The sequence below is a fragment of the Erpetoichthys calabaricus genome, chromosome 12 (genome assembly GCF_900747795.2).
Source record: "Erpetoichthys calabaricus chromosome 12, fErpCal1.3, whole genome shotgun sequence".
In the NCBI taxonomy this organism is placed as follows: Eukaryota; Metazoa; Chordata; class Cladistia; order Polypteriformes; family Polypteridae; genus Erpetoichthys; species Erpetoichthys calabaricus.
Window position 1 is genome coordinate 152,915,264 of NC_041405.2, and position 26,684 is coordinate 152,941,947.

Below are 26,684 nucleotides of genomic sequence, written 5' to 3' on the forward strand. Positions count from 1 at the left end.
GATGCACAAGGCCCTCCTTACTGACTCTGTAGACTCCGCTTCCCTATTTACAATGTCTTCAACTGGTAAAGGTGCCTCATGGGTCTTTTTCAAACTGGGGATGTGGTGGCAGCTGATTAGTGGGCCTCCTCAAGCGCCCCCCTAACCACCCAACACAATCTTAATCTACACCCAACACATAAAATTCAAGGGTTTTATAATTAAGTGTTTATTTAGATAAATAAATATTATATTAACCCTTAAACTGCCACCTACTTGGGGAGTTAATGCACCCCTGGACGCCAAATACTTTTTTGCTGCACTTTTTATGTAAACATCACAATTCACAAAGAAAATGTGAAATTTTAATAGAACACATTTTTTTTCATTGAAAGAGCATCACAATTACTGCAACACTGATCATTTTATACACTGCTAATGAACTGTAAAAACTTTAAAAAAAACTACTGGAACAATCTCTTATTATGCGTACAAGGTGCAACTGATGCCAATGATGAAATCCACTACATCACCGAGCCAACTGTGCTTGAACTGGCTGCGTACAAACACATAGAGGCCAACGCTGACGCTGGCAGGCTAGTCTAGTGCAGCGGCTGAATCTCAGGGACAGTGATGCTGATTTGCTAGGGGGCGCCAGTGGTCATGAGCTGGCTGCTCAATGAATATACGACACTGACTGATCAGCTCCGGTGTGCTGACAAATTGCTCTGTGAAGCGACTACAGCTGGTTGCGGTGTTCAATGAATATACGTCACCAAATATACTCTGCTCTGGCGTGCTGGCAAATTGCACTGGGAAACAACTTTAGCCGGTTACGAAGTTCAATGAATGTACGTCGCCAAATATATGTCTCAGAATATACTCGGCTCTGGCATGCTTCCAACTTGCACTGGAAACTGACTTTAGCCGATGCGGCGCTCAACTAATGTACTTTGACGAATATACTTGGCTTCGATGTGCTGGCAAATTGCTTTGGAAACCAACTATAGCCAGTTCCAGCGGTTTAAGGGTTAATAGATTATTATTATTTCAAAGGGTTTCATTCTGACTCAGGGAAGGGGTGGCCAGGGCTCCTGTAAGCCTTATTTTGCAACTGTAATTGCAGCACATGGCTAATTATGCAGGCATATGGTGCTGTGTGAGAGACAGAGGAGCGCACAGGAATCAATATTATATATCAGGTGGCAGGACTAATAAGACTCTCATTATGGTCCTCTAATGTATCCCTCAAATTAAAATACTGCAGAGGTTTGGTTTTTTTTAAATGCATGAGGGGTACAAGTGTATTGTTGTCAGAACATTAGCCGTGTATAAGCAAGTTGCGCATCAATCTTGCAGAACATGTGCCTGAGAGTGCTGTGCATGACTGCTGCAGCTTTGTGATGGCAAAGCATCATGGGTGTTGGAAAAAGATGTTTGTCTAAACCAACCACATTGTGAATTTCCAGGAAAAAAAATTGGCGAACAAAGTATATTTGACACATACTCTATATTTGGCCTTACTTTCCTGGTAGTACTACTTGCATGAAATTAGACATATAGGGTTTTATATAGCAGCATCTACTGGCAGAGAGAGGAACTGCACACTGCCCATAATTATAAAACATGAAGGGTACAACAAGAAAAATAAAACACAACAACATAAAGTAATGAGACACTGCAGCGGTCAGTAAAATGAAAAAGCACTATATGATAGATAGATAGATAGATAGATAGATAGATAGATAGATAGATAGATAGATAGATAGATAGATAGATAGATAGATAGCCCAGAGACTGAAAGGATGGGGTAAGGCAGCTAATTTGGGACTCTGCCTCCCCCAAGACGCTAGTTGGCAGCTTCCCTGGACTATAGCAGATTCCCACAGGGCACCACGGGACATGGAGTTCTTCATCTCAGCCCTTTTGGGTGCCATGGGTGATGCCAAGGGATGCTGTGGAACAAAGATGGGACACAAGGTTCTCACCTAGCCCGAAAGTACTAGCAAGTCATGGGGACAGAAGCCAAGAAGTACTTCCAGGCTGATTAAAAACTCGTGCTCCATCTGACCCGGAAGTGCTGGCAGGTCACGTGGGCAGAGGAGCAGAAGCACTGCCGGGTCAGGCACTATATAAAGGACTGCTGTGGAGCCCAGCCAGCGAGCCTGAGTCAGGAGGAGGTGGACAATGCATGTTGGGAGGTGTGGAGGAGGACAAAGAGAGAGCTTTGTGCTTATTTACCTGTCTGTAAATCTGTGGCTGTGGTGCTTGGAGGGCACTGTACAAAAAGAAAAAGAAGTAAAATTACTTCTTAGTGCTTTTACCCTGTGTCCTGTGTGTCTGTCTGTTGGGTTTAAGGGGCAACAGTGGCCCGTAGCGTCCACAATAGATAGATAGATAGATAGATAGATAGATAGATGTGAAAGGCACTATATAATAGATAGATAGATAGATAGATAGATAGATAGATAGATATGGAAGGCACTATAGATAGATAGATAGATAGATAGATAGATAGATAGATAGATAGATAGATAGATAGAATCCTGGCTGGATTGTCTACCAAAGGTGCTTCCGTAACACATTCCAAGCACAAAGTAAAGGGTCTGAATTCCTGTGCCAATGGGAGATTTCAGTTTTTTGTTTTTAATAAATTTGCAAGAAAATCTAAAATCCTGTTTTTGTCATTTTGGGGTATTGAGTGTTGCGTGACAAGAATAAAAATAAATGTAAATGATTTTAGGACAAGGTTGCAATGTAACAAAATGTGAACAAAGTAGAGGCGTCTTTAGACTTTCTAAAGGCGCTATATTTACCGATTGCTTGTTCAGGCTCATACTTTATTGACTTACTCTCCTGTAATTTAACTGGTTAACTAATTGACCAATCAACCCACAGACAGATCATCTAAATGAGTTAGTGACAGTTTTTATTGTCCTTTTATCCAGCAGATTCCTTGTCTGGCATTTGTCTTTAGCTGTATGGCTCCGTGGGAAGAAACCTCAGCCTTAATGCAGAACAAACAGATGGACCGACTCTGGTCACCCAGCGGGCCGGGGGGTACGGGTGCACATGTACTACAGTAACTCAGATCATGGTGAACAAACGCTCTGGTTCAGTTCCCGAAAGGTTTCTGCTGAGGAGATCTGCATCGCTGCAGCTATTAAGTGTGGTAAGAATCTCATCATTTAATGTGTCTTCAGCTATGGGGATGAAAGTTGGTGAAAGTTTTTTAAAAGTTTGAGAAAAGTGGGAGGCTGAATTGTAACTAAGGTGTCTTTAAAGGTCACATTAGTAATAGAAGAAAATAATAATAAAAATCGACATGGTCTCCACAGCAAGATTACTCACAGTAAGGGGATTTTCCAAATGTGCCTTACTCTTTCTTTTAGCTTTTGGGTTCATCCCACCCATTAATTGTAGGACTCACCCTGTAGTGCTGGGTACTGTGCAACACCCGCCCCCCCCCCCTAACAAACCACCTTCTCTGATGGTTCTTCAGCCTTTAACCTCATCCACATTTTTGGCTGGTGGAGTGGTGGCTCTGAGGTAGGGATCTGCACTGGTAATCTGAAGGTTGCCAGTTCGAATCCTGTAAACGCGAAAAAGGACTCTGCTTTGTTGGGCCTTTCAGCAAGGCCCATAACCTGCAATTGCTCCGTCCTGGATATGATGTTAATCTGCATCCATACCTGTATGTAGGCCCTCCAACCCGCAGGGAAAAACTTGGGGATTGGTGGCAGAATTGGCACCAGCCACCATAAAAAACCTCCCATTGTTCTACTCCATCTGAACTGGTGTGGTGCTGAGGTGTCACCCATTACATGGCTGCACTCACGTCCTAATCTGGGATCCTGAGTTGGTTTGTTGTGTGGTGGGTGCGGCAACGTGCTGTTATCAGCGCCTGCTCCTAACTCGCCTCTCATTTTTGGTCAGTTGCTGCTACTTTGATTTAACATATTAAAACTTTACCATTTATCACTTTCTGAATTTCTACAGCTGCAGAATTAGTTATACTGTACACATATACTGCCCCCCATAATGTTTTGGACAAAGACCCATTTCTCCTTGATTTCCCCCTCTGCTTCACAGTTTAAAATTACAAATCAAACAATTCAGACATTGTGATTAAATAGCACATTGCAGTCTTTCATTGAAGGGGATCTGCAGACATTTTGGTCACACAACACTTTTTCTACACGGTCCTCTCATTTCAGGGCACCATGATGTTTAGGACAATTGGCATCACAGGGGTTTGTCATTCGTCACGTGTGGACATGATGGTGTGGGTTTTGGCAGAATGGGGACCTGGGCAAGTTGGCAGAGGATTGGACAATTTAGAGCACCTGTTCCTTTCCACATCTATAGGGCAAGTTTTGAGAAAAACACGGGGACTAAAGTTAGAAATGGGAAATCTGGCATCAGATTGGGCAGTATGGTGGAAAGGGTATAATACATTTTAGGCCTGGATTTGTCCTATAGGTCTGGTACTGGACAGGCCAAGATGTGCTTTGACACTATGAAGAGGACCACAAGAGTATGTGGAATGACCAGATAGATAGATAGATAGATAGATAGATAGATAGATAGATAGATAGATAGATAGATAGCGTAGTTGGCAGGATTAGATAGATAGATAGATAGATAGATAGATAGATAGATAGATAGATAGATAGATAGATAGATAGATAGATAGATAGATTTGAAAGGCACTATATAATAGATAGATATTATAGATTTCCCACAAGCACAACACAGTTCAGCACAACAAAAGCACACAACACTCTTCTTCTTTCTTTCTGCCTCCACTCCTTGAATGGAGTGAGGTGGCCCCTTTTATAGGGCACCCTGCAGTGCTCCAGGCTTTGAAACTGTCCAGGCGCCCCCTGCTCTTGGCCACAGGCCCCAGCAGGGTTAAGCTTCTAAGCTCCAAACCCATGGCCCTCCTGTGAACCAGGGGGCGTTGCCCCCTCATTTTCAGGGGGAGGAATTGCCCTGAATCAGCCCTCTTCTTCTATCACAGGGGCGACCCAGCTGGGCAAAGGCCCCAGCCATCTGCCACAATAGATAGATAGATAGATAGATAGATAGATAGATAGATAGATAGATAGATAGATAGATAGATAGATAGATAGATGTGAAAGGCACTATATAGTAGACAGGTACTGCTTCAGTTTGTCCCCATGAAAATTGTGGCCCCCACCCAGATTTTTTTCACCAGCCGCCACTGAATCCAAATTAGCGGAGAAGAAAACACTGCCATTGCAGTCGCAGCTGAGATCCCCCTTTTGTTAAATTTCATGCATAATAATAAAGGCGGCCTCCCATCAGCCCCAGCACCCTCCTGCTGCCTGATGGGAATTGTTGCCCCTTTGTTGGCACTGTCATAAGGTTGCAGATGAGATGGAAATGTATGAAGAAAGGAGATTTTACGCACTCTATGGCCAAAGGTTTGTAGATACCTGACCATCATACCTACGGTATATGAGCTTGTTGGACATCCCATTCCAAAAAAACATGGTGATTAACACTAGAATTACCAGAGCCTAAGAAAAAACTCATGATTTACTACTAAAATATGAAAAACGTTTCTGTTTTAACAATGTGTTTACAAAGATTATTGTAGAAACAGAACACACATGAAATGCATTTGTTCCAAATAACGATCTATTATTTCCACTCTAAAACTCCAGCACTTCACTCCCAGATAATCAAGGCATGAGCTGGGAGAACTTTGTGCACGGTCTGCGGCGGTGGGGGGATGGAATTGCAGGCTGCTTGTTGCTTGTGTTTATCGGCACATTTACAGGACAAAAGACACTGACGAGAGGTGCGATGGGATTTAAGGTGGGCCGGATCTATGAGTTTTTTCGTAGGCTCTGGTAATTCTAGTGTTAAAAAGGAGTTGTCCCTCTATAACAGCCTCCATTCTTCTTCCCACAATTTTTTGAAGTGTGTCAGTGGGAATTTGTGACCATTTGTGAGGTCAGGTACTGGTGTTGGATGAGAAGACCTGCCTCACCCTCGGTGTTCCAATTCATCTCAATGATGTTCAATTCATCTGAGGTCAGTGGTCTGTGCAGATCACTCGAGTTCCTTCAAGTCTTTGTTCACAGAATAGAAAAGGCCACAAGGTCGAAAGCACACAATTATCTCAAATGTATTGTCTGCTGTAGCATAAACCATACCCTTCACTGGAACCAAGGAGCCAAACCCAAAGCCCTGCTATTATACCTCCTCTTGGTATGCAGTCCTGAGTGTCGTGTTCTCCAGGCATCCACCATATTTGTCTATCAGACAGCCAGTTAATGAATTTTGATTCATCACCCCAGAGAACATGGTTCCACTGCTCCAGAGTCCATTGGTGGCATGCTTTACACCATGCCAGGTACCACTTGGCACTGTACATAGTGATCTTGGGCTTGTGTGAACCTGCTCGGCGATGGAAACCCCATTTGTGGAGCTCCCATATGCAGAATTCTTGTCTTGATGTTGCTTCCAGTTTAGAACTGTGTTGTGAGTGATGTCACACAGGAGAGGCTATTTTCATTTGCCATGCACTTCAGTGCTCACTGGTCCTGCTCTGTCAGACTGTGTGATCTACCACTTCATGGCTGAGCTGTTGTTGCTCCTCCACATTTCCACTTCCCATTAACAGCACTTACACTTGACCTGGGGCAGATCCAGCAAAGCAGACATTTCACATACTCACTTGTGGCAAAGGTGACTTTTTATGACAGCTTGACATTTAAAGTCATTGAGCTCTTCAATGCTTGTCAATGGAGAATGCATGACTATGTGCTTGAGTAAATACACCAGAAACACCTGAGCTCAGTCATCTGGAGGGGCGTCCACATGTCCACATACATTTGGCCATACAGTGTAGCTGTGCTCACTAGTTATAGCGCCACAGAGTGGTGATGTAGTGATATTTCAGTTCTGATATTAATTGTAGTTTTAATTTTTATTTTATTTTATAAAATTAATTTTGTTTCATTCTAATTTTCAGTGAAGTCATATATGAAGTCAGTAGACGGATTGGGAGAGCATGGGGGGTCATGAGGTTGCTGTAAAGGGGTATGTGGCTCTCCCGATATCTGTAAAAGGACCAAGGTCCAAGTCTTTAGAGTCCTGGTGCTTCCTGTCTTGCTATATGGTTGTGAGCAATGGACGCTATCCAGTGGCCTGAGACGAAGACTGGACTCCTTCAGAACTGTGTCTCTTTGGAGGGTCCTTGGGTACAGCTGGTTTGACTTTGTGTTGCTCATGGAGTTCGGAATGAGGCACATGACCTGCATTGTGAGGGATTGTCAGTTACGGCACTACGGCCATGTGGCGCATTTCCCCGAGGGTGATCCGACTCGTAAGATCCTCATTGTTGAGGACCCGAGTGGCTGGACCAGTCCAAGGGGTCGCCCACGTAACACCTGACTGCGACAGATAGAGGGTCATTTCCGGAGGGTGGGACTTGGGGGTTGCCAACTGGGATCCCGAGTTGTTTCGTTGTGTAGTGGGTGTGGCAACGCACTATACCAGTGCATGCTCCCCAACTTGACTTGACTTGACTAGTTTTCAGTGGAGTCAACAATCTTTATTTTTATTTAGTTCTGTGTTTAAAATTTTTGTTTTTATTATATTTAGTTCTGGCTTTTATATATAATATTAGTACAATTTTAGTTTATTTTTTTCTGTTGCAAGACCACAAGTGCTGACCTTCACATATTTCAATGCAAGTTATGTTTCAGTCAATAAAATACACTCACAGTTCATAATGCCGTTAAACACAACTTGACTATCAATGATGACAGATATCCCTAACCCTAACCCTAACGCTTAACAGATTAAGTGGCCTAATGAGTGTAGTCAGCAAGATCAAATGTTTCAAACCAAGAAACCAGTCTCTGCAAGCACGTTACTGTTAAGCGTTAAACAAACACGCATTTCAAGAGGTTTGTTCATGTTGCAACAACGTCCATTGTGCAGATAGTCACACAGTGAAAAGATTCGCTTGATGAGCGCCTGTAACGCAGGTACACAGACGAGGTCCTCAGCCACTGGCGCCACCAGACTGTATGTTGACGATTTCTGCTGCCAGTACTGAAGTGTAGTGACGTTCATGGCTGGTCACTTCTTCAGAGTCAGATCTGCAAATATATGAACCACAAAGAGTAGCTAATTCACTATTCACCTGCCAGCCTTCACTTTGACTACTGGTTATGCTTCATATCTCATCAGCATTCTTTACACACACATCGGTAAGGCTCATATTTGGCTGAGAAAGAACGTTATGTTTATAGCAGCGAGAGAGAGCGGAGAGAGCACATTTGCTCCTCACCCTCCATGTGCTCTAAATTTGCCGTTGCAATTCCACAATTCATACTCATTCAATACAAATAAAAGTACAGAGTGGTGTACAAAAATAAACGGATTTCAATTTTGACCCTAATTGAAATATTTAGTTGTATATGAAAGCTTTGAATTCTGATGCTTTAATCAATTTTAATAGAGACTGTTCAACACAGGGATAACAAGAAAAACAAAAGAATATTTCATTTAAGGTCAAAATTTAGTTTTTAAATATTGGAATTTTTTTTCTTAGTCTGATCCCATTTTTTATAAAATTGAAAACCATTTATGGTCTTACCTTTATTTGTAAGTGAAGTCCATGTGCCTGTCCTTCTCCAAAGAAAATCTCCGTCACTTTCTTGTAAAAGTCCTCCTTATTTTCCTTTGGTTTTAAAACTCTGATTCTTCCATTTTGGCAGTCAGTTGAAATAAAAAATAAAAATAAACGAACCACCGCAGTGCATCTTGACTTTCTGATGTCGCTAACTTATTGGCGCCTCGGCGTAGAAGAACAGCAGCAACGAGCACCTGTTGGGCTCACGTGCTCCCCCTTCAGGGCGGCCTTACCTTGTGCCTTTTCACTGCGGTTTTATTTCCGATCAGCAAGACTAAATATGTCACACACGTTCATTAATGATATTAGTCTGACTGTGGAAAGCCAGGGTGTATAATAAACGTGTCTGCAGACATTATATTGGCGACATACAGAAAGACAGAGATAGGCACGCGAATCAACCTGTATGTGAGGTGAGGGAGAGCGTAGTCCGAGGTGAGGTGAGGCTCGTTGCTGCCACACCTCGCGTTTCTCCCCTGTATTTGAACAGGAAATGCGCCAGTTCAGCAATTTTGACTGTAAAAATGATCAAAATTATTAGAATCATACAGAAAACAAATTTATAGCACGGATCAATGGACAGACTTATTTTATGTTATCATTATTAGTTTTTTTGTTTTACTTTTCATGATGACAGGTGTATGAAGGGCAGTGATGGTACCAGAGAAGTGCTGGACTTCCACTAAGTACAATACAATACAATACAATACAGTTTATTTTTGTATAGCCCAAATCACACAGGAAGTGCCGCAATGGGCTTTAACAGGCCCTGCCTCTTGACAGCCCCCCAGCCTCGACTCTCTAAGAAGACAAGAAAAAACTCCCAAAAAAAAACTAGTAGGGAAAAAATGGAAGAAACCTTGGGAAAGGCAGTTCAAAAAGAGACCCCTTTCCAGGTAGGTTGGGCGTGCACTGGGTGTCAAAACAAGGGGGTCAATACAATACAATGCAGCACACAGAACAGAACAATTCCTCAATATAGTAAGAAATAAAAAATATAAATTTTAGAAGTACAGAGCAGAATTTAACAGTAGATGATATATCCCATAATAAGATTTGGATTTGTGTAGAGTCCTGGAGACCTCATCCTTCAAGCTGCCTCCCCTATTTGGCCATTCCACGGCTGAAACAGTGCTGGGCCAGCCAATCCGATGAAAGGACCCCTCTTTCCCACAATTCCTGCGATCCTCCATCTGGGATGACTTTTCCTTAGGCAGGCAAAACAACTTGGCAGGTGGGCCGTGGCACCAAGTGCCACATTTAAATACAGAGAAGAAAAACAGAATAAGTGAGGGTTATTATACCTGTCATGTTACTTATGTTTAAGTGCTAATGACTAACAACAGAGATTCAGTCTGTACAGTTAATCAGCAGCTCTAGTCAGGGTGTGCTAAACTGAAGTAGTGAGTCTTCAGCCGGGATTTAAAAGCTGAGACTGAAGGGGCATCTCTTATAGTAGCAGGCAGACCAGTCCACAGTTTAGGGGTCCTATAACTAAAAGCTCGACCTCCCCCTGTTATTTTATTAATCCTTGGAATCATAAGCAGACCGGCATCTTGAGATCTTAATGTGCGCTCAGGTTTGTAAGTCATGATAAGTTCAGACAAGTAAGCCGGACCTCGACCATTTAATGCTTTATATGTTAAAAGAAGGATTTTGAAATCTGCCCTAAACTTAACCGGGAGCCAGTGTAAGGATTTAAGAACTGGAGTTATGTATTCATATTTTCTTGTTCTTGTAATATTTCTTGCAGCCACATTTTGGATTAACTGGAGGCTGTATAAAGAACAGTTTGAACATCCAGTGAACACCGCATTGCAGTAGTCAATCCTACTAGAGATAAATGCATGAATTAGTTTCTCAGAATCCTGTTTATTTAAAAAGCGCTTTAATTTCCTAACATTTTTAAGATGGAAGTACTAAGTACTGATCCAGCTGGTCCTCACTGAAACTCCGAGACTCTTTTCTTCTTCTCGCACGTTACATTTGCTTTTGTTATCATCTGCGCTGTAATTATTTCCACACGTTACTTCCTCGCTTTCTACTCGCAAACATCTGTGTAAAACTCACCATCGTCAACCACACATGCTTACTGCTTCAACCCGACGAACCAAATGTGCGCAACAAGCAAACAACGGTCCTTTACGGAAATTGCGCCACGTGACTACAGCAAGTCTACGGTACAAGATCACCACATAGTGAACAGCGTAACATAACTGAACGCTCAGGGCGACCTACAAACAACTCTTCTGCACGACTGAACCAGATTGAACGAAAATGCTATTGCTGTTTTTTTCGTTTTTACTCAATTTTCATTCTCGTTTTAGTTCGTTCACATATCACTAATTTTTATTTTTATTTAGTTGGAGTTTCTCTGTTTGCCTTAATTTCAGATCTCGTTCTTGTAAAACGAAAAACAATATTTTTATTTCTCGTTCTCGTTTTCGTTATGAAAATATCACTGGAACTTGGTGAGGTGTGGCATATTGATCAGCACATCATAGTGATATGTTCGCTCTGCACTTGTGATAATAACGACCCTAGTACTCACTAACTATGGAAAAACCTTGCATGTCACATCTTTCGAGTTTTTGGCAAATTCAGAAAACGACGACGCCCCTATAATTAACGTTCACTAGATTTCATTTTTTCTGAGCTTCATGTACACAATATTGTGTTTTTTTTATGAATTAACAACACCTGCCATTTAAATCATGCAATCGCAGAATTTAAATCAAGTGATCGTAATCCGACGTTTTCATTGGTAGGCAATCTTTCCTCATTGGTCAGTGGAGTTGCTAGGTTTTTGTCTTGCAGTATGTATCGTGCTTCTTCCATCGTGCTATGATCAGAATGACCATCACTACTACCTTGTAACACCAGGAAAGACCTACTAACTCCAAAAACTACATTTTGATAAAAATGGCAGTTACGTGGTTTTTCCATTGCACGAGAGATTAATAGAGCAGCCGCCTTTATATATGAAGATCACCGATGCTGGGGGGCCCATTGGTCTACGTTGATTACTTAGATTTCACCCCTCCTTAGATAGCTAGCACAGCCAGTAAATAATACAAATACTTCTTATTTACGCACTGCCATCCCCAATACCTGCACACATTTGGATTCGTTGTTCTTTTATGTTGTCATTGAGGGCAGCTCAGAATAAAAAGATTGCTCTGCAATCCCAGAATCCTCCCCTTCACCGCCTTACTGTTAGAGCAAACAGCTATCATTGCGCAACCTTAAGTTTCCATCAAAGCATCTTTGGCTTGTGGTAAAAGTTATCTGAGGACACACACGGAGTGATAACATGTTTATGGTATTTCCCGCTTAACTGAACAAAACTTGTAGTGCTGATGTAACCCAGGGTGACATAAACTCTGTCCTTAGCACTTAAAATGTCATACTTCTAATTGAAGTAGTCAGGTGACAAGTGATAGTCACTTCACAGCCTAAGATGGCTGTAGTTGGAGATACTGGTCTTAGGAACAAACTGATCGGTCCGGCATAACGTGACCCAGCAGGGGATCCTACTTAATAGTCACCTCTGCTCACGGGCATCAGGGGAAAGCACATCATCTGCCACTAATCTGAAGGACTATGGTGCATCTCTGCAGATCTGGCATTTTGATTTTTTCTCTTTTTTCTCTTTTATTATGCAGAAGAAATTCTGAGTGACAGAAATTAATTAATTAACTGTGACAGGGCAAATTTCACAAAAACATTAGGAAGTTTTTCTTCACACAGAGAACCAGAGTCATTTGGAATAAGTGACCAAGTAGTATGATAGACAAGATGACTTTAGAGACCTTTAAAACTTGACTTGATATGATTTTGGGAGAATTAAGAGGAGTGGACTGATGAGCTTTGTTGGGCTGAATGGCCTGTTCTCGCTCAGATTGTTCTAAAGTTCAAGATGTGAATGGCCTACCGACAGAAGCTCCTCTTCAGTCTCTCTGAACTAGACTTCAGGCAGCCATACAGTTACAATACAATACAATTTATTTTTGTATAGCCCAAAATCACACAAGGAGTGCCGCAGTGGGCCCTGTCTTTTGATAGCACCCCAGCTTTGACTCTCTAAGAAGACAAGAAAAAACTCCCCCAGGGAAAACCTTTGTAGGGAAAGAAGGAGCATCATGATTTGGGGCTTCTTGCTGCAGCTTCCCATCATTGAGGGGCAAATGAATTCCCAAATTTATCATGGTATGCCACAAGATAATGTCAAGGTAGCTGTTCATCAGCAGGATGATGACCCTGAACATTGAAGTAAATCAAAATGGCTTAGGAGAAAAATGAAATTCTACAATTATGGAGTGACCCATTCAGAGCCCAGACCTTAACAATACATCCATTATCCAACCCGCTATATCCTAACTACAGGGTCATGAGGGTCTGCTGGAGCCAATCCCTGCCAATACAGGTCACAAGGCAGGAAACAAGCCCACGGCAGGGCAAACACACACACTAAGCACAATTTAGGATCAAAATTGCACCTAACCTGCATGTTTTTGGACTGTGGGAGGAAACTGGAGCACCCGGAGGAAACCCACGCAGACACGGGGAGAACATGCAAACTCCACGCAGGGAGGACACAGGAAGCAAACCCGGGTCTCCTAACTGCGAGGCAACAGCGCTACCCACTGTGCCACCCCTTAACAATACAATACAATACAATTTATTTTGGTATAGCTAAAAATCACACAAGGAATACCACAATGGGCTTTAGCAGGCCCTGTCTCTTGACAGCACCCATCCTTGACTCTCTAAGACAAGAAAAAACTCTACAAAAATAACCCTTGTAGGGAAAAAAAGATTGAAGCAATCTCGACAAAGGCTATTCAAAGACAGACCCCTTTCCAGGTAGGTTGGGCACGCAGTGGGACTCAAAAAAAAAGGAGTCAATATAATACAATCCACAGAACCGAACCCAAGCAATCCGATAGTACAATAGTAATATTACAAGTACAGAGAAAAATGCAAGAGTAGATGATAATTAAATTCAGATTTGTTTAGAGTTCTAGAGAGTTCAGCCGTCAAGATGCCTCCATAGTCAGTGGGGGGCTGGCCAATCCAATGAAAAGACCCGTCTACCTGATGATTTCAGCACTCCTCTGTCAGAGATGATGTTTCCTTTGGCAGAAAGACAACTTGGCAGGGTTAGTAACAAATTCTAACTCTCATGTTACTTATGTTTTAGTGCTAATGACTAACAACAGAGATGCAGTCTGTACAGTTAATCAGCAGCTCTAGTCAGGGTGTGCTAAACTGAAGTCGTGAGTCTTCAGCCGGGATTTAAAAGCTGAGACCGAAGGGGCATCTCTTATAGTAGCAGGCGGACCAGTCCACAGTTTAGGGGCCCTGTAACTAAAAGCTCGACCTCCCACTGTTATTTCATGGAATCATAAGCAGACCGGCATCTTGAGATCTTAATGTGCACTCAGGTTTGTAAGTCATAATAAGTTCAGATAAGTAAGCCGGACCTCGGCCATTTAATGCTTTATATGTTAAAAGAAGGATTTTGAAATCTGCCCTAAACTTAACCGGGAGCCAGTGTAAGGATTTAAGAACTGGAGTTATGTGTTCGTATTTTCTTGTTCTTGTAATAATTCTTGCAGCCGCATTTTGTATTAACTGAAGGCTGTATAAAGAACAGTTTGAACATCCAGTGAACACCGCATTGCAGTAGTCAATCCTACTAGAAATAAATGCATGAATTAATTTCTCAGAATCCCGCTTATTTAGAAAATATTTTAATGAGCGGGTGCCAACAGGGGTCAAGGAGTTTAAAAGAGAGCGGCTTAGAGCTGGAAGGGTGGGAGAAGTGAAGGAATTGGAGAAGCTTGAGAACAGCAGTTGAGAAGCGATCGATTGCTCGTCAGTGGAAGAGGGGGCTGCATTGGCTCTGTTGATTTAAGTTGGAGAGCACAGAGGGTCCGTGTTGTGATCAGATCTATTTAGCCAATTTTGTAATGTGATGCACTAAATGACATGCTAGAGCAGGGGTGTCGAACTCCAGTCCTGGAGGGCCGCAGTGGCTGCAGGTTTTCATTCTAACCCTTTTCCTAATCAGTGACCAGTTTTCACTGCTAATTTAACTCATTTGCAATTTGTTTTAATTGCCCTGTTTTTAAGGATTCAGTCCTCTGAATTGATTCCTTTCTTCATTAAATGACAGACAAACAGAAATGAGATGTGAAACAAGCCAACAGATGACCAGCTAAATTGCGTCTTCAAACTCCAACCAATTTCACTCCAACCAATTTCTTAATGAGAAGCTGATTCTTGCTGTTAATTAAGCCCGTTATTTAATTCCATGGCCTGTTTCTCCTCTCATTCTGCCACAGCAGACATTTCCAAAATTGTTGATTTTCTGTTTTTTCTAAGAACACCGTCAAAATGTTTTGGTGATCTGAGAGATCAGTCTTACTGAGACCTTCACCTTTCTTAATTTTCAGATATTGCGGATAGCTGGTTGTGTGGGCAGCTTGTTTTGTGTCTCATTATTGTTTTGCTGCTAATTAAGGAAAAAGAAACAACAAAGGGGCTGAGTCAAGTTTATTAAAATTAAGGCAAAAGAAGTTAATTATCAGCAAAAAACTGGTCACTAATGAAGAAGATGGTTGGAATGAAAACCTGTAGCGACTGCGGCCCTCCAGGACCGGAGTTCAACACCCGTGTGCTAGAGTCAATGATAACGCCTAGACTGCAGGCTGATTCAATAAAATTATTGGAGATTTCAGCTCAGTTAAATAGTGACAATATATTGTTGTGATCAGCATCATCCCTTCCAATAATCTCTGTTTTATCGGTGTTGAAAGACAAGTAATTCTCACCCATCCACTCCTTTAATTCACAAACACAACTAATTAAACACAACATCCGAGAAACTTCTTTTGGTCTAAAAAGAAATGTAGAACTGGGTGTCATCTGCATACGAGTGAAAATTAACATGTTGTTTTCTAATGATAGATCCCAGTGGAAGCATATAAAATGAAAACAGTGAAAGGTCCCAGAACTGAGTCATGCGGGACACCATATCTAACTTTTGTGTATAATGATGGTCCTGTCATAGCGTTTACCTAAATGTAGTGCAGAAAAGAGGCCGTAGTAAGGATAACTCATTGGTCACAGATAATTTTCTTTGCCCAGTTCCGACATCGCTTGGTGTAGATGTCCTGGAGGTTACGGAGTGCCCACCTAGTGATGTGTTCAGCTGACCTCACCACTCTCTGCAGAGCCCTGCAGTCCTGCTGCATGCTGTTAATACCTCCTGACAGGATTCAGTGGTGGATATGTAGAAGTTCTTTAGTATCTGGGAGGGGATCCTGAAATCCCTGAGACGTCTGAGTTTGCAAAGGTGTTGCCATCCCCTCCTCACCAAGGTGTCTGTGTGATTGTATCAGGGCAGGTCCTCTGAGGTTTCTGAAAATGTCTACCTGCGTGTTGAAGGGATGGTAGTGACTCTGCTGTTTTCTTCCAAAATCCCAAATTAGCTCCTTTGCCTTTGGGGGTAAGCTGTTGTCCTGACACACCACTGACTCTCCACTTCATCCTGGTTAGCATGCTCATCGTTGTTAGATATCAGGCCTACCACAGCTGTGTCATCAGCAGATGTGACAGTGATGTGAGCCATACAGTCATATGAGTACAGAAGAGGGCTGAGAACACAGCCCTGTGGAGCTTCATGTGTTGAGAGTGAGGGATAATGAAGTGTGGCCACCCACTCGGACCACCTGGGGTCTACCTGTCTGAAAGTTAAAAACCTTGTTTCACAGTGAAGTGCTCAGATGCAGGTTCTTGAGCTTGGAGATGAGTTTACAGGGGTTTATTATGTTAAAGGCAGAGCTACAGGCAATAAATAGCATCACTGTGTAATTCCCTCTCCTGTTGTCCAGGTGATCAAGAACTGTATGAAGGATTGAGGTGATAGCCTCCTCTGTAGATCTACTGGAGCGATATGTGCACTGTAATGGCTCCAGTTCTGTTGGCAGAGAAGAGCATATGTGATTTTTGATTGGCCCCTCAAAACATTTCATTGCTCTAGGCATTAGTGTGACAGGACAGTAGTCATTCAGACAGGCTCATCATAATTTCTTAGGTGCTTTTATAGCATGTTAGTACGAGAGAATGGGTTAACGAAAGATTAAATATGACTTTGAACACTGGTGCAAGCCATCCAAGATGATGTACAACATTTGAGATTCAGTTGCTTCCATTTCTTTTGTTTTTTTTCCAATTGGAGTCTATGCTGGTGAAGGAACTTGCTCAGGGTCATACACTGCCAGTAGCAGGATGTGAACCCACAACCTCAAGGGTTGTGAAAGCCAGTGCCTTAATCGCTACACCACTCTGCCTCCGCCCACACCCCAAACATATGCAGGTCAGTCTAATTTTTGACTGCCCACTGTGAGGTGGTGGGTGTGTGTTTTGTGACTGGCATCATGTCCATGGTTGGTTCCTCCATCCCGTCCAATGGATAACCACTGGACCCTACCAACCTGAACTGGCTTGCAAGTTTGATAATGGATGGTGTTAATTGTTGTTAGCAGAGTGAGCTCACATATCAAAACTCCTGGGTTCAAATCCCCAGCCTACACACCACTGGTGTGGAGTTTGCTTGTTTCTTTTGTGTCTTCATGAGTTTTCTCTAACAGCTAAAACACACACAGGTTAAGTTATGATTTTTTTGAATGGGCCCAGCATCAGTGAACATAGATGTGTATGATGGAGCTCTGTGATGGACTGGTAACCCATTGTCACAAGAAATGACTGGAGACATCAAAAAGCTTTGGGGCAGCCACCCGTATATTATTCTCTGGCTGTAAATTGGGTTTAAGCAAGTACAATGTGTATGATGGTGTCCAGTCCCACCCTCCAGAATTGACCATCTATATGTTGCAGCAAGACGTTACGTGGTGTCCTCTTGGCCTGGTCCAGCCGCTCAGGTACCCAACAATGAGGGTCCTGTGAGCTGGAGTACCCTCGGGGGATTGCACCACAAGGCCAAAGTGCCATAACTGATGCTTACTCACAATGCAGTCGATGTGCCTCATTTGGGACTCTGTGAGCAACTTAAAGTCAAAGCAGCGGTACCCAAGGATTCTCCGAAGGGACACAGTACCAAAGGAGTCCAATCTTCATCTCAGGTCACTAAATAGCGTCCATGTCTCACAACTATATAGCAAGACAGGAATCACAAGAACTCTAAAGTCTTGGACCTTCGTCCTTTTTGCCGAAATATCAGGAGCGCCACACACCCCTTTCCAGCAACCTCATGACCCCCCCATGCTCTTCTAATCTGTCTACTGACTTCAATCTGCACCTCCCTGTGATAAAATTTTTCTCTGAGCCCACAAAACTGTGATTCCATTATCTCTCTCTATGTCTCCAGAGCTCCTGTCACTACCACTAGGTAACATCCACAGAGTCTGTGATGCCGGGGTTCAGCATTATATACTCAGAGAGTGGGCTGTCCCTGTCACTATCATGATCAGGCATTGAAGTCAATGGGGAAGGAGATACTGAACTAGTTTTGAGTGGATTATAATAGTGCAGTGGTCTTTTAAGCGTCCCTGAGCATTAGAGAAGTGTCTACCAACTATGTTGGACCAATTATTGCGGTCAAAAATGTGACCTGAGCTGTGAGGCCACAGTGCTAACTGTCACACTGCCACACCTCCTTGAGATAAAATGATATTCCTGGTCCTTTTATCTCTCTCTGCATCTCCCAAGCTCTTATCACTATGACTAACTAACACCCATAGAGCCTGTGATGCAAGGCATCAGCATTATATACTCGGGTATGGGGTGGGGTTGGGGTGCTGTCTCTGTCACTACCCAATCTGCGCTACATAGAAAGTATCATAACATGCTGAATCCAGCAATGTAGACATTAACATTACAATGAGTCTATGTAGAACAACAAGCCATTTTTATAATATTCTTATCATGGTTAGCTAATGTACCTCTCAAATGGAATTACTGCAAGTTGTGTATCAGCTTACACGGTTCAGATCGAGACGTTAAGTATCATTTTCTTGCTAGACACATGTAGGGTGCAAATCAAGTCAAGTCAAGTCAAGTAGCTTTATTCTCATACCATCCATACATCATATTGCAGCATAGAGTGACATGAAATATTGGGACCTCGGTGTAACATATACATAAGCACAGGACAAGGGTAATACAATAATTAAGGGAAAGAACTATAAGAAATGATACTATAAATAAATAAACAAATAAATAAATAATAGGTACATGAATAGATGGCAATAGTTTGAAATAGATAGCAATAAATACATAAATGATAATAATAAATAAATAACAATTATCAAAAATTAATAGTAGCAAGTATGCTGCATATAAATTAGCTTCTAGGAGCGTCTCTATTGGCAGGTGGGCATCACAGAGTTCCGAGTCTGTCTGGTGTTGACATCACCCATGCATGCATATGCTATAAATTAATCATACATGCACAAAGCAGGTCGGCCAGCACCATAACGTGTGAGGTGGATCACACTTACAATCGACATGTGTGAAACGTCTGCATATGAATAAATGTAAAATCAGGCAGGTAGTGCAGATCTTGGTAGTGACATCTCCATCCCACATTGGCTGCTACAACTCTGTGGTGTCATCACACTGGCCCAACAACGCATCATGGGGAGCTGGGAAAAAATAATTTTGCCTAAGTCAGCCACACAGCAAATTATCAGGGGAAATAAGGTGGCAAACAAGGTCACCGGTGAATCCAGCAAATATGCTGTGAGAAAAGCTTTAGTGAATCTCGCACATTAACTCTAATCACCAAATATTTCAGAGACCCTGAGAGGACATATGGGTATAAAAAATAAGTAAATAATGGGAAAGATTTACAATTCATACACACATACTTCCCATCAATTTAAGTAATTAGTTCCCACATTTTATGTAAAGTGTTCCCTCCATTGGAGTAATTTGCGCACACTTTGTGTGTATCCATCAACAGCCATGCAGTCATCCATTAGGCTGTCTGTGTACAACAAGAGCAGCAGGGCTATGGCGAGTGCAGGCGCACATTAGCTACTGTAAATCATTGGAACATTTTGCTTAAAATGTGCGGCTGAATTAATCAAATCAACATAACTTATAATTATAACATGTGCACAAATGAACTAAATCAAGAGAACGCATCGATTAAAACGTGTGCGGACAAATTAACTAAATTAAATTGAGAGAACATTTTATTTAACATGTGCACATTAAATAATTAAATCAAGGGAACATTTTGATTAAAATGTGCAGATATATTAACTAAATTAAATCAAGAGAATGTTTTAATTGAAATATGCACATTAAGTAATTAAACTAAGGAAATATATTAATTAAAATGTGCGGATGAATTTACCAAATCATTTAAATGTAACTAAATCGAACTAAATCGAGGGAATCTTTAACTAAAACATATGTACAAATGAACTAAATTAAGAAACATTTTGCTTAAAATGTGCAAATTCACTAAATTGAGGGAACATTTTAATAAAATATGCAAATGAATTAACTAATTTAAAATAACACTTTAATTAAAACATTCGAATGAATTAACTGAATCAAGGGAACATTTTAATTAAAATGAGCAGACGGACAAACCAAATCAAGATAACATTTAATTAAAACGTGCATATGAATGGACTAAACCATGATCACATTTTAATTTAAAGTTGCAAATGAACTAACTAAATCAAGATAATGATTTAACTTAAACATGCACAATTAACTAAATCGAGGGAACATTTTAATACAAATGTGCACATGAATTAATTAAATCGAGGGAAAACTCAAAACTCGAACATGCACTCAAATTAATTAAATCAAGGTAACTTTTTTATTTAAAACTTGTGCACACATTATAAATTGTGCTCATAGTTTATTATTTTTTTCTACCCGTGTCCACTGTGGACCTCCTGTGGGATCTGGGAGGAGAACATGGAGGATAGGCAAGAGCAAGGTGAATTAGATAGATAGATAGATAGATAGATAGATAGATAGATAGATAGATAGATAGATAGATAGATAGATAGATAGATAGATAGATAGATTATAATAATGAATAGATAAATAATAAACAACTATACTTCCTTAGAAGGCTAGCGTCCTTCAACATCTGCAATAAGATGCTGCAGATGTTCTATCAGACGGTTATGGCGAGCGCCCTGGTGGTGTACTGGGGAGGCAGCATAAAGAAGAAGGACGCCTCACGCCTGGACAAACTGGTGAGGAAGGCAAGCTGTATTGTAGGCACGGAGCTACATCTGCATCCATGGCAGAGCGATGGGCACTGAGCAGACTCCTGTCAATCATAGAGAATCCACTGAACAGGATCATCTCCAGACAGAGGAGCAGCTTCAGCGACAGACTGCTGTCACCGTCCTGCTCCACTGACAGACTGAGGAGATCGTTCCTCCCCCACACTATGCGACTCTTCAATTCCACCGGGGGGTTGGGGGAAACGTTAACATTATACAAAGTTACTGCCTGTTATACCTGCATTGTTATCACTCTTTAATTTAATATTTTCTTTATCAGTATGCTGCTGGTGAAGTATGGGAATTTCCCCTTGGGATTAATAAAGTATCTATCTATCTATCTATCTATCTATCTATCTATCTATCTATCTATCTATCTATCTATCTATCTATCTATCTATCTATCTATCTATCTATCTAGATAGATAGATAGATATGAAAGGCACTATATAATAGACTTGAAACACACTACATAATAGATAAGATAGATAGATATGAAAGACAGATGAAAGGAAGTATATAATAGATAGATAGATATGAAAGGCACCATGTGATAGATAGATAGATAGATAGATAGATAGATAGATAGATAGATAGATAGATAGATAGATAGATAGATAGATAGATAGATAGATAGATGGATGTTTGGTGCAGCAAGCATTTCATTGGTTTTTCTGTTTTTTATTTAATGTACCATTGCAAATCATACTTCAATAATAAGATTAAAATATAAATCCAATGAAACATCAAGTTTCCCTTCCACCTTCTGCATTATGTAGTGCCCTTGTGGTTAGAAATTATTCCAAAACCTGAAAGCAGCAGTTGACCTGTTACCTTCATTGTGTTTCAGGGATTCTCCCAGTTTATCACAATCTCTTCTCCTTGGCCTCGGAGGACTTCACTTTCTGGTTTCACCCAAATTACATCTTCAACACAGAGGAGACGGAGGACCTGTTGGTTCACTACCGGGTCAGGTAAAAGTCATAGATTTTTTTGTTTATATAGTTCTGTTTACAAGAACAAATATGTCAGGGCTGTAAGTAAAGATAGGGAGAAAGAGGAGACTTAAGAGAATCATTCATTTGATGTGTGCAGGACCAGGTCTACTGTGGCCACATTGAACACGTAGCAGTAGCCAGTCCTAAACTGGAGGTCAGTCTCTCTCACAGGTGACACATGTACACTCCAAAACAAACTCATTTCCACTGGACCAGTTTAGCAGCATTAGACACCCTAGACACTGAACATCTTTGGAATGACGAAAGAGTCCAGAATGGCAAGGGAGAACCTAAAAACAGCACACATTGAGCAGGGTGTCTCTGGGTCTTCTTTAACAAGTAAAACACAAGTGGGGGTGCCACAGGAAACCAACTGGGAATAAATTTTCCCAGAAGTATCAGTTCTGTTCTTCTCAAACAGAAACTTGTGAGCTTGAAAGTGTGCCACCTGTGGCCATTAATGTTCAGAAAACACATTTTTAATGCATTTGTGTGACATCTTTATTCAAGCAACTTACAACAGTCTGAATTTCAGTTGGTTCCATTTGTTTTGCCTCATCAGGAGTCCTGTGTGCAGTTTTGGTCTCCAGGCTACAGCTTAGCTATTAGCTGAGCAAACGGGTTTGATGGACTGCATGGACTCCTCTCATTTGTCCAATGTATTATGTTCTTATGTATGTTCTTAACACAGAAGCACTGAGGTTATAATTTACTAGTACAATACTAGAAGGTTGTACAAGAAAGGACTCTTGCAATGTCCATAATTAAAGTCCTTTAAATTCACTTCATCCTGGTTCATTTGAGTGAAATAACAAAAATTTAATGTAACCAGTCTGCAGTTCAAAACACGAGGATTGTCCACTCCAGGACATTCAGTCAACACCATTCACCACATCATTCATAGATGACAGTTAAGACTTTACTGTGTAGGCTTTATTGTCCAGAAGGACCACCAACTTCTCTGGGCTCGTTGTCATCTGAGATGGAAAGTCAGACCACGAAGTCATGTTTTCTGGTCCAATGGGTCAACATCTCCAATTGTTTTTGGGAAAAACAGCTGTTGCGTTCTATGGGCCAAAAGGAGCATCCAAGGTGTTATCAGCATCAGGTCCAAAAGCCAGCATCTGTTGTGATATCACCTAGCTAGGTAGAACCTGAACGTTCACTGGCACTTAACTCACATTCCAGAAATGAAACCCTACTGTGTCTCAGGGCCTGTGATATCTACGAAGACGGCATTAACACAGAAATATATGATCAAATTTTCAAGCAACATGTCATTTATTGAGACTTACTTGAAGATCAGATAACATTGTGAGGAGGTCATTATTTTCTTTTCCAGTCGGGAGGCTGCTGTAATGCAAGGACTCAGGGAGGCTGCCTCTTAGGGCCAAACGTTCCCCCAGTGTGCTGGGTGGCATCATCCCTTCAGTGGGAGTCCTGTTTGTACTCCTGCAAGACAGAATGGAATTTGTAGTCCCAATGGGCAACCCTGGGGGGGGTTCCTGAGGTGCTGCTAGGGAGATCGACCAGGTGGGAGGTTTCCTGTTCCAAGAGATGTTCCATCTGACCCAGAAATGCTTCAAGGTTGTAATATCGTTGGCACCCGAAATACCCTCAGGTCTGGGCTAAAAAGGAACTGCTCCACCTCACCCTGGCAAGTTGGAATCAGGAGAGGAGGATGAGGAAGACAATAGTCGCCTGGGGAGGGTTGAAAGAGGAAAAGAAAAATAAGAAGAATTAAATTAGAATGATTTTTGGTTAAAATCAAAATTTATTCAAACCCAGGACTTGAGTTGTGGTCAGTTGTGCCTGCAGAATAAGGTGCAAGGTGCCCCATACAGGCCACACTATTTGTAATATGATGAACTGTAATTGCCTATTGTCACAGTAAAAGGTGAACAGAATCCATCTGTTTTGTAGACGTGCCTATTCTTTTTTACAAAACATTCACAACAGCACACAAAGCTTATTATGACCTGTCATTTTAATCAATGGCTTTTTTTGACCTTAGCTGTGGAATTTATTTATTTTCCTTTTTCAAAGGTTTTTCTTCCAGAACTGGTATGGCAAGGATAACAGACGCTCCCATCGATACAGTCTCTCTAAGAGCCGCCTCGGTGCCGTCCTGGACTGCAATGTCATTAACTACCTGTTTGCTCAGGTAAGGGACCTCGTCTTTGCGTGGTCAGCCATTTCTCACTTGATCTTCTCTTTAGCAAACCCTGCGGCAGCTGAAGGCCATCATTAACATTGGTCATTAAAGGTCATGAATATACAAAGTACAATGAAATTCTTGCATGCATGTGCTAAGCAGTTGTCATTTTTAATGGACTGTGTCATTTAGTTTGATGGGCTGATTCTGCTGCTGGTATTTGACGTCACAAATTCTTCCCAGTGCATCTTTTAATTTCCCTTTACAGTCTCCATTGCATTGAAGCATGGGGATAGGTTTCTGTGGAGTCCATTAAAGCAATGGTCCTTAAGAATTTTTTTCTTACAACCCAGTTTTGACCTTCTTGTGTTCGAGGCCCAGTATTGTCACCGACTGTCAATCTAGGGGGTGGAAGAATCGCTGCAGACCATGATCCCATTTCCCCTTTTGATAATCACCGCTGACTGTCATCCCAAGGAGGTGCTGGGGGTAGCCCTTGGACAATTGCTGACGCAGGTCGTAACAGAAGCAATGCTGTTTGCTTGAAATTCCAGTGACGAACCATTGCTAGACATTCCTCAAATTGTCCTCAACCCTTTCCCATTAAATACTATTGTGAATCTCGACTCTGCATAATCCAAATTCAGACAACATGAATTTAAGAAAGTATGTGTTAAAGTAAAGGAAGGGGCAGTTGTATCCCATGGAGTCTTCAGTGTGTTGGCGAGCAAAAAGAAGAAGAGTTGAGCACATGGGGCCTCATGTATAACACTGTGCGTAGAATTCACACTAAAACAAGGTGTAAAACAGAAATGTGAGGTCGCACAACAAAATTCAGATGCATAAAACTGCGTTTGCAAAGTTCCACACACTTTCCCTTTAGCTATCCCAATCAGCATGAATTTTAATGCACATGCATGCACCTACAGCTCTACCCCGACTCCTCCCAGAATTATGTATATTTGAATATGCAAATCAATATAAATTGCCCCTTCCTTTCAGTGTTTTGTTAAAAGACAAGGGTAAAAGCACATATAAAAAAGAAGAATTTCAAAAAAGAAGTGGTCAGATGTCAAAGCTGATGTGAAAAAGCGAACGTCTGAGTGTCATATGGAAGCGTATTAGAGACAAAGTGAAGAAAAAAAGGGTCTACGTCAAGATTTCAATCTCGACATTTCCACTTTAATCTCGTAGTTTATTTTGTAGTTAGAACATCATTTTTAAATCGATGTTTAATTTACATTTACATCCCATTATAACTAAAGTAGCACGTTAAGTGCTTCAGGTGTTCTCCGACCCAGTCGTTAATCACTATGGGCTTCTTAAATGGGCTTTCTCTTACACCAACAGGAGCTCACAGGCAGTGATCGCCACTCAGAATACATTACATTCATGATATTGCAGCTTTCTGAACATTTTAGAATACTAACATGAATACTTGATATCATTTTCATGATGAAATGCTTTAAAGCATGTATTAAATATGTGGGGGCGCAGCGGTAACGACGAACTGGCACCCTGTCCAAGGATTGTGCTGGCCTTGTGCTGTATGCTTGCTGTGATGCACGTGACCCTGGATGGAATAATTTAATGCAGAAGTACTGTGTCTGTCAAATGTACCAAACCCCAATTCTTATCCTTCTGTTTTCTGTCTCCACTTAACCAATCACCGCACAATAAGCGTTTGTAATAAATGAAAAACCATCTGCACACTTTGAATGCTGATTCTTCAAAACTTTTAAAGAAAATTGAAAAATCTTCATTATAATTGTTTAATTATTCCATCCATCCATCCAGGGTTGCAGCAGTCCCAGCAAGCATAGAACGCAAGTCACAAACAATCCCTGGACTACCGCTACCTCTGAACCACTGTGTCCCTCCCCACATTTTAATCATTAACAGTATACATTATTTAATTGAAGTTAACAATTTATATAGACACACTTTAATGCATTTCATCATAAAAATTATAACAAATATATATCCTAATATTCTGACATCCCACAGTGCCAAGAGGATAGCTCTTGGAAATCGAAATCGACTTAGAAGCCAATCGTAATCATCTGTAAATACGCACTTCTTCTATTGATTTGAATTGAATTTCTTTATTGTCATTGTGTGGTACAATGAGATTCAAAATGCAACTCCAAAATCATTATTATTATTAATAATAATAATAATAATAATTCAATAAAAAAACAATGAAAAATATACAATATGAAAGCATAAGTACAGCATACATGTACATACAGTGCAGATAGTGCAAATGGTTCATAAAGCAGCTCAGGCTGTGCAATATTACAGTTGGAGTGTAAGTTTACGGTGAGGTGATTGTACTTATAAGTACAAACAGTTGTAACAGGAGCACTTGATGGACTGACTGAATGCGTTGATAACTCTTAGGATGAGACTGTTTCTGAACCGCGAGGTCCCTTAAGGAAAGGTTCTGAAGTGTTTGCCAGATAGGAGAAGTTCAAATAGACTGTGCGCATGGCTGAGTGGAATCCATGCAGATGCTCGTGGCTTTCCGTAGACAGTGTGTGCTAAACATTTTACCAGTGCTCTTAGAAAAGAGAAAATCA

At 41.3% G+C, this 26,684-nt stretch overlaps 1 protein-coding gene across 1 annotated transcript in view; it reads left to right on the forward strand.

The window, feature by feature from the left end:
- Positions 1-2,933: 2,933 nt before the first annotated feature.
- Positions 2,934-26,684, forward strand: part of jak3 (Janus kinase 3 (a protein tyrosine kinase, leukocyte)) — a 156,257-nt gene continuing 132,506 nt past the window's right edge. Inside the window, exons 1-3 of the mRNA XM_051934977.1 lie at positions 2,934-3,151; positions 21,800-21,923; positions 23,994-24,111. Coding sequence (XP_051790937.1) covers positions 3,052-3,151; positions 21,800-21,923; positions 23,994-24,111 — 342 coding nt within the window. The 5' untranslated portion in view covers positions 2,934-3,051. The remainder of the gene's footprint in view (positions 3,152-21,799; positions 21,924-23,993; positions 24,112-26,684) is intronic.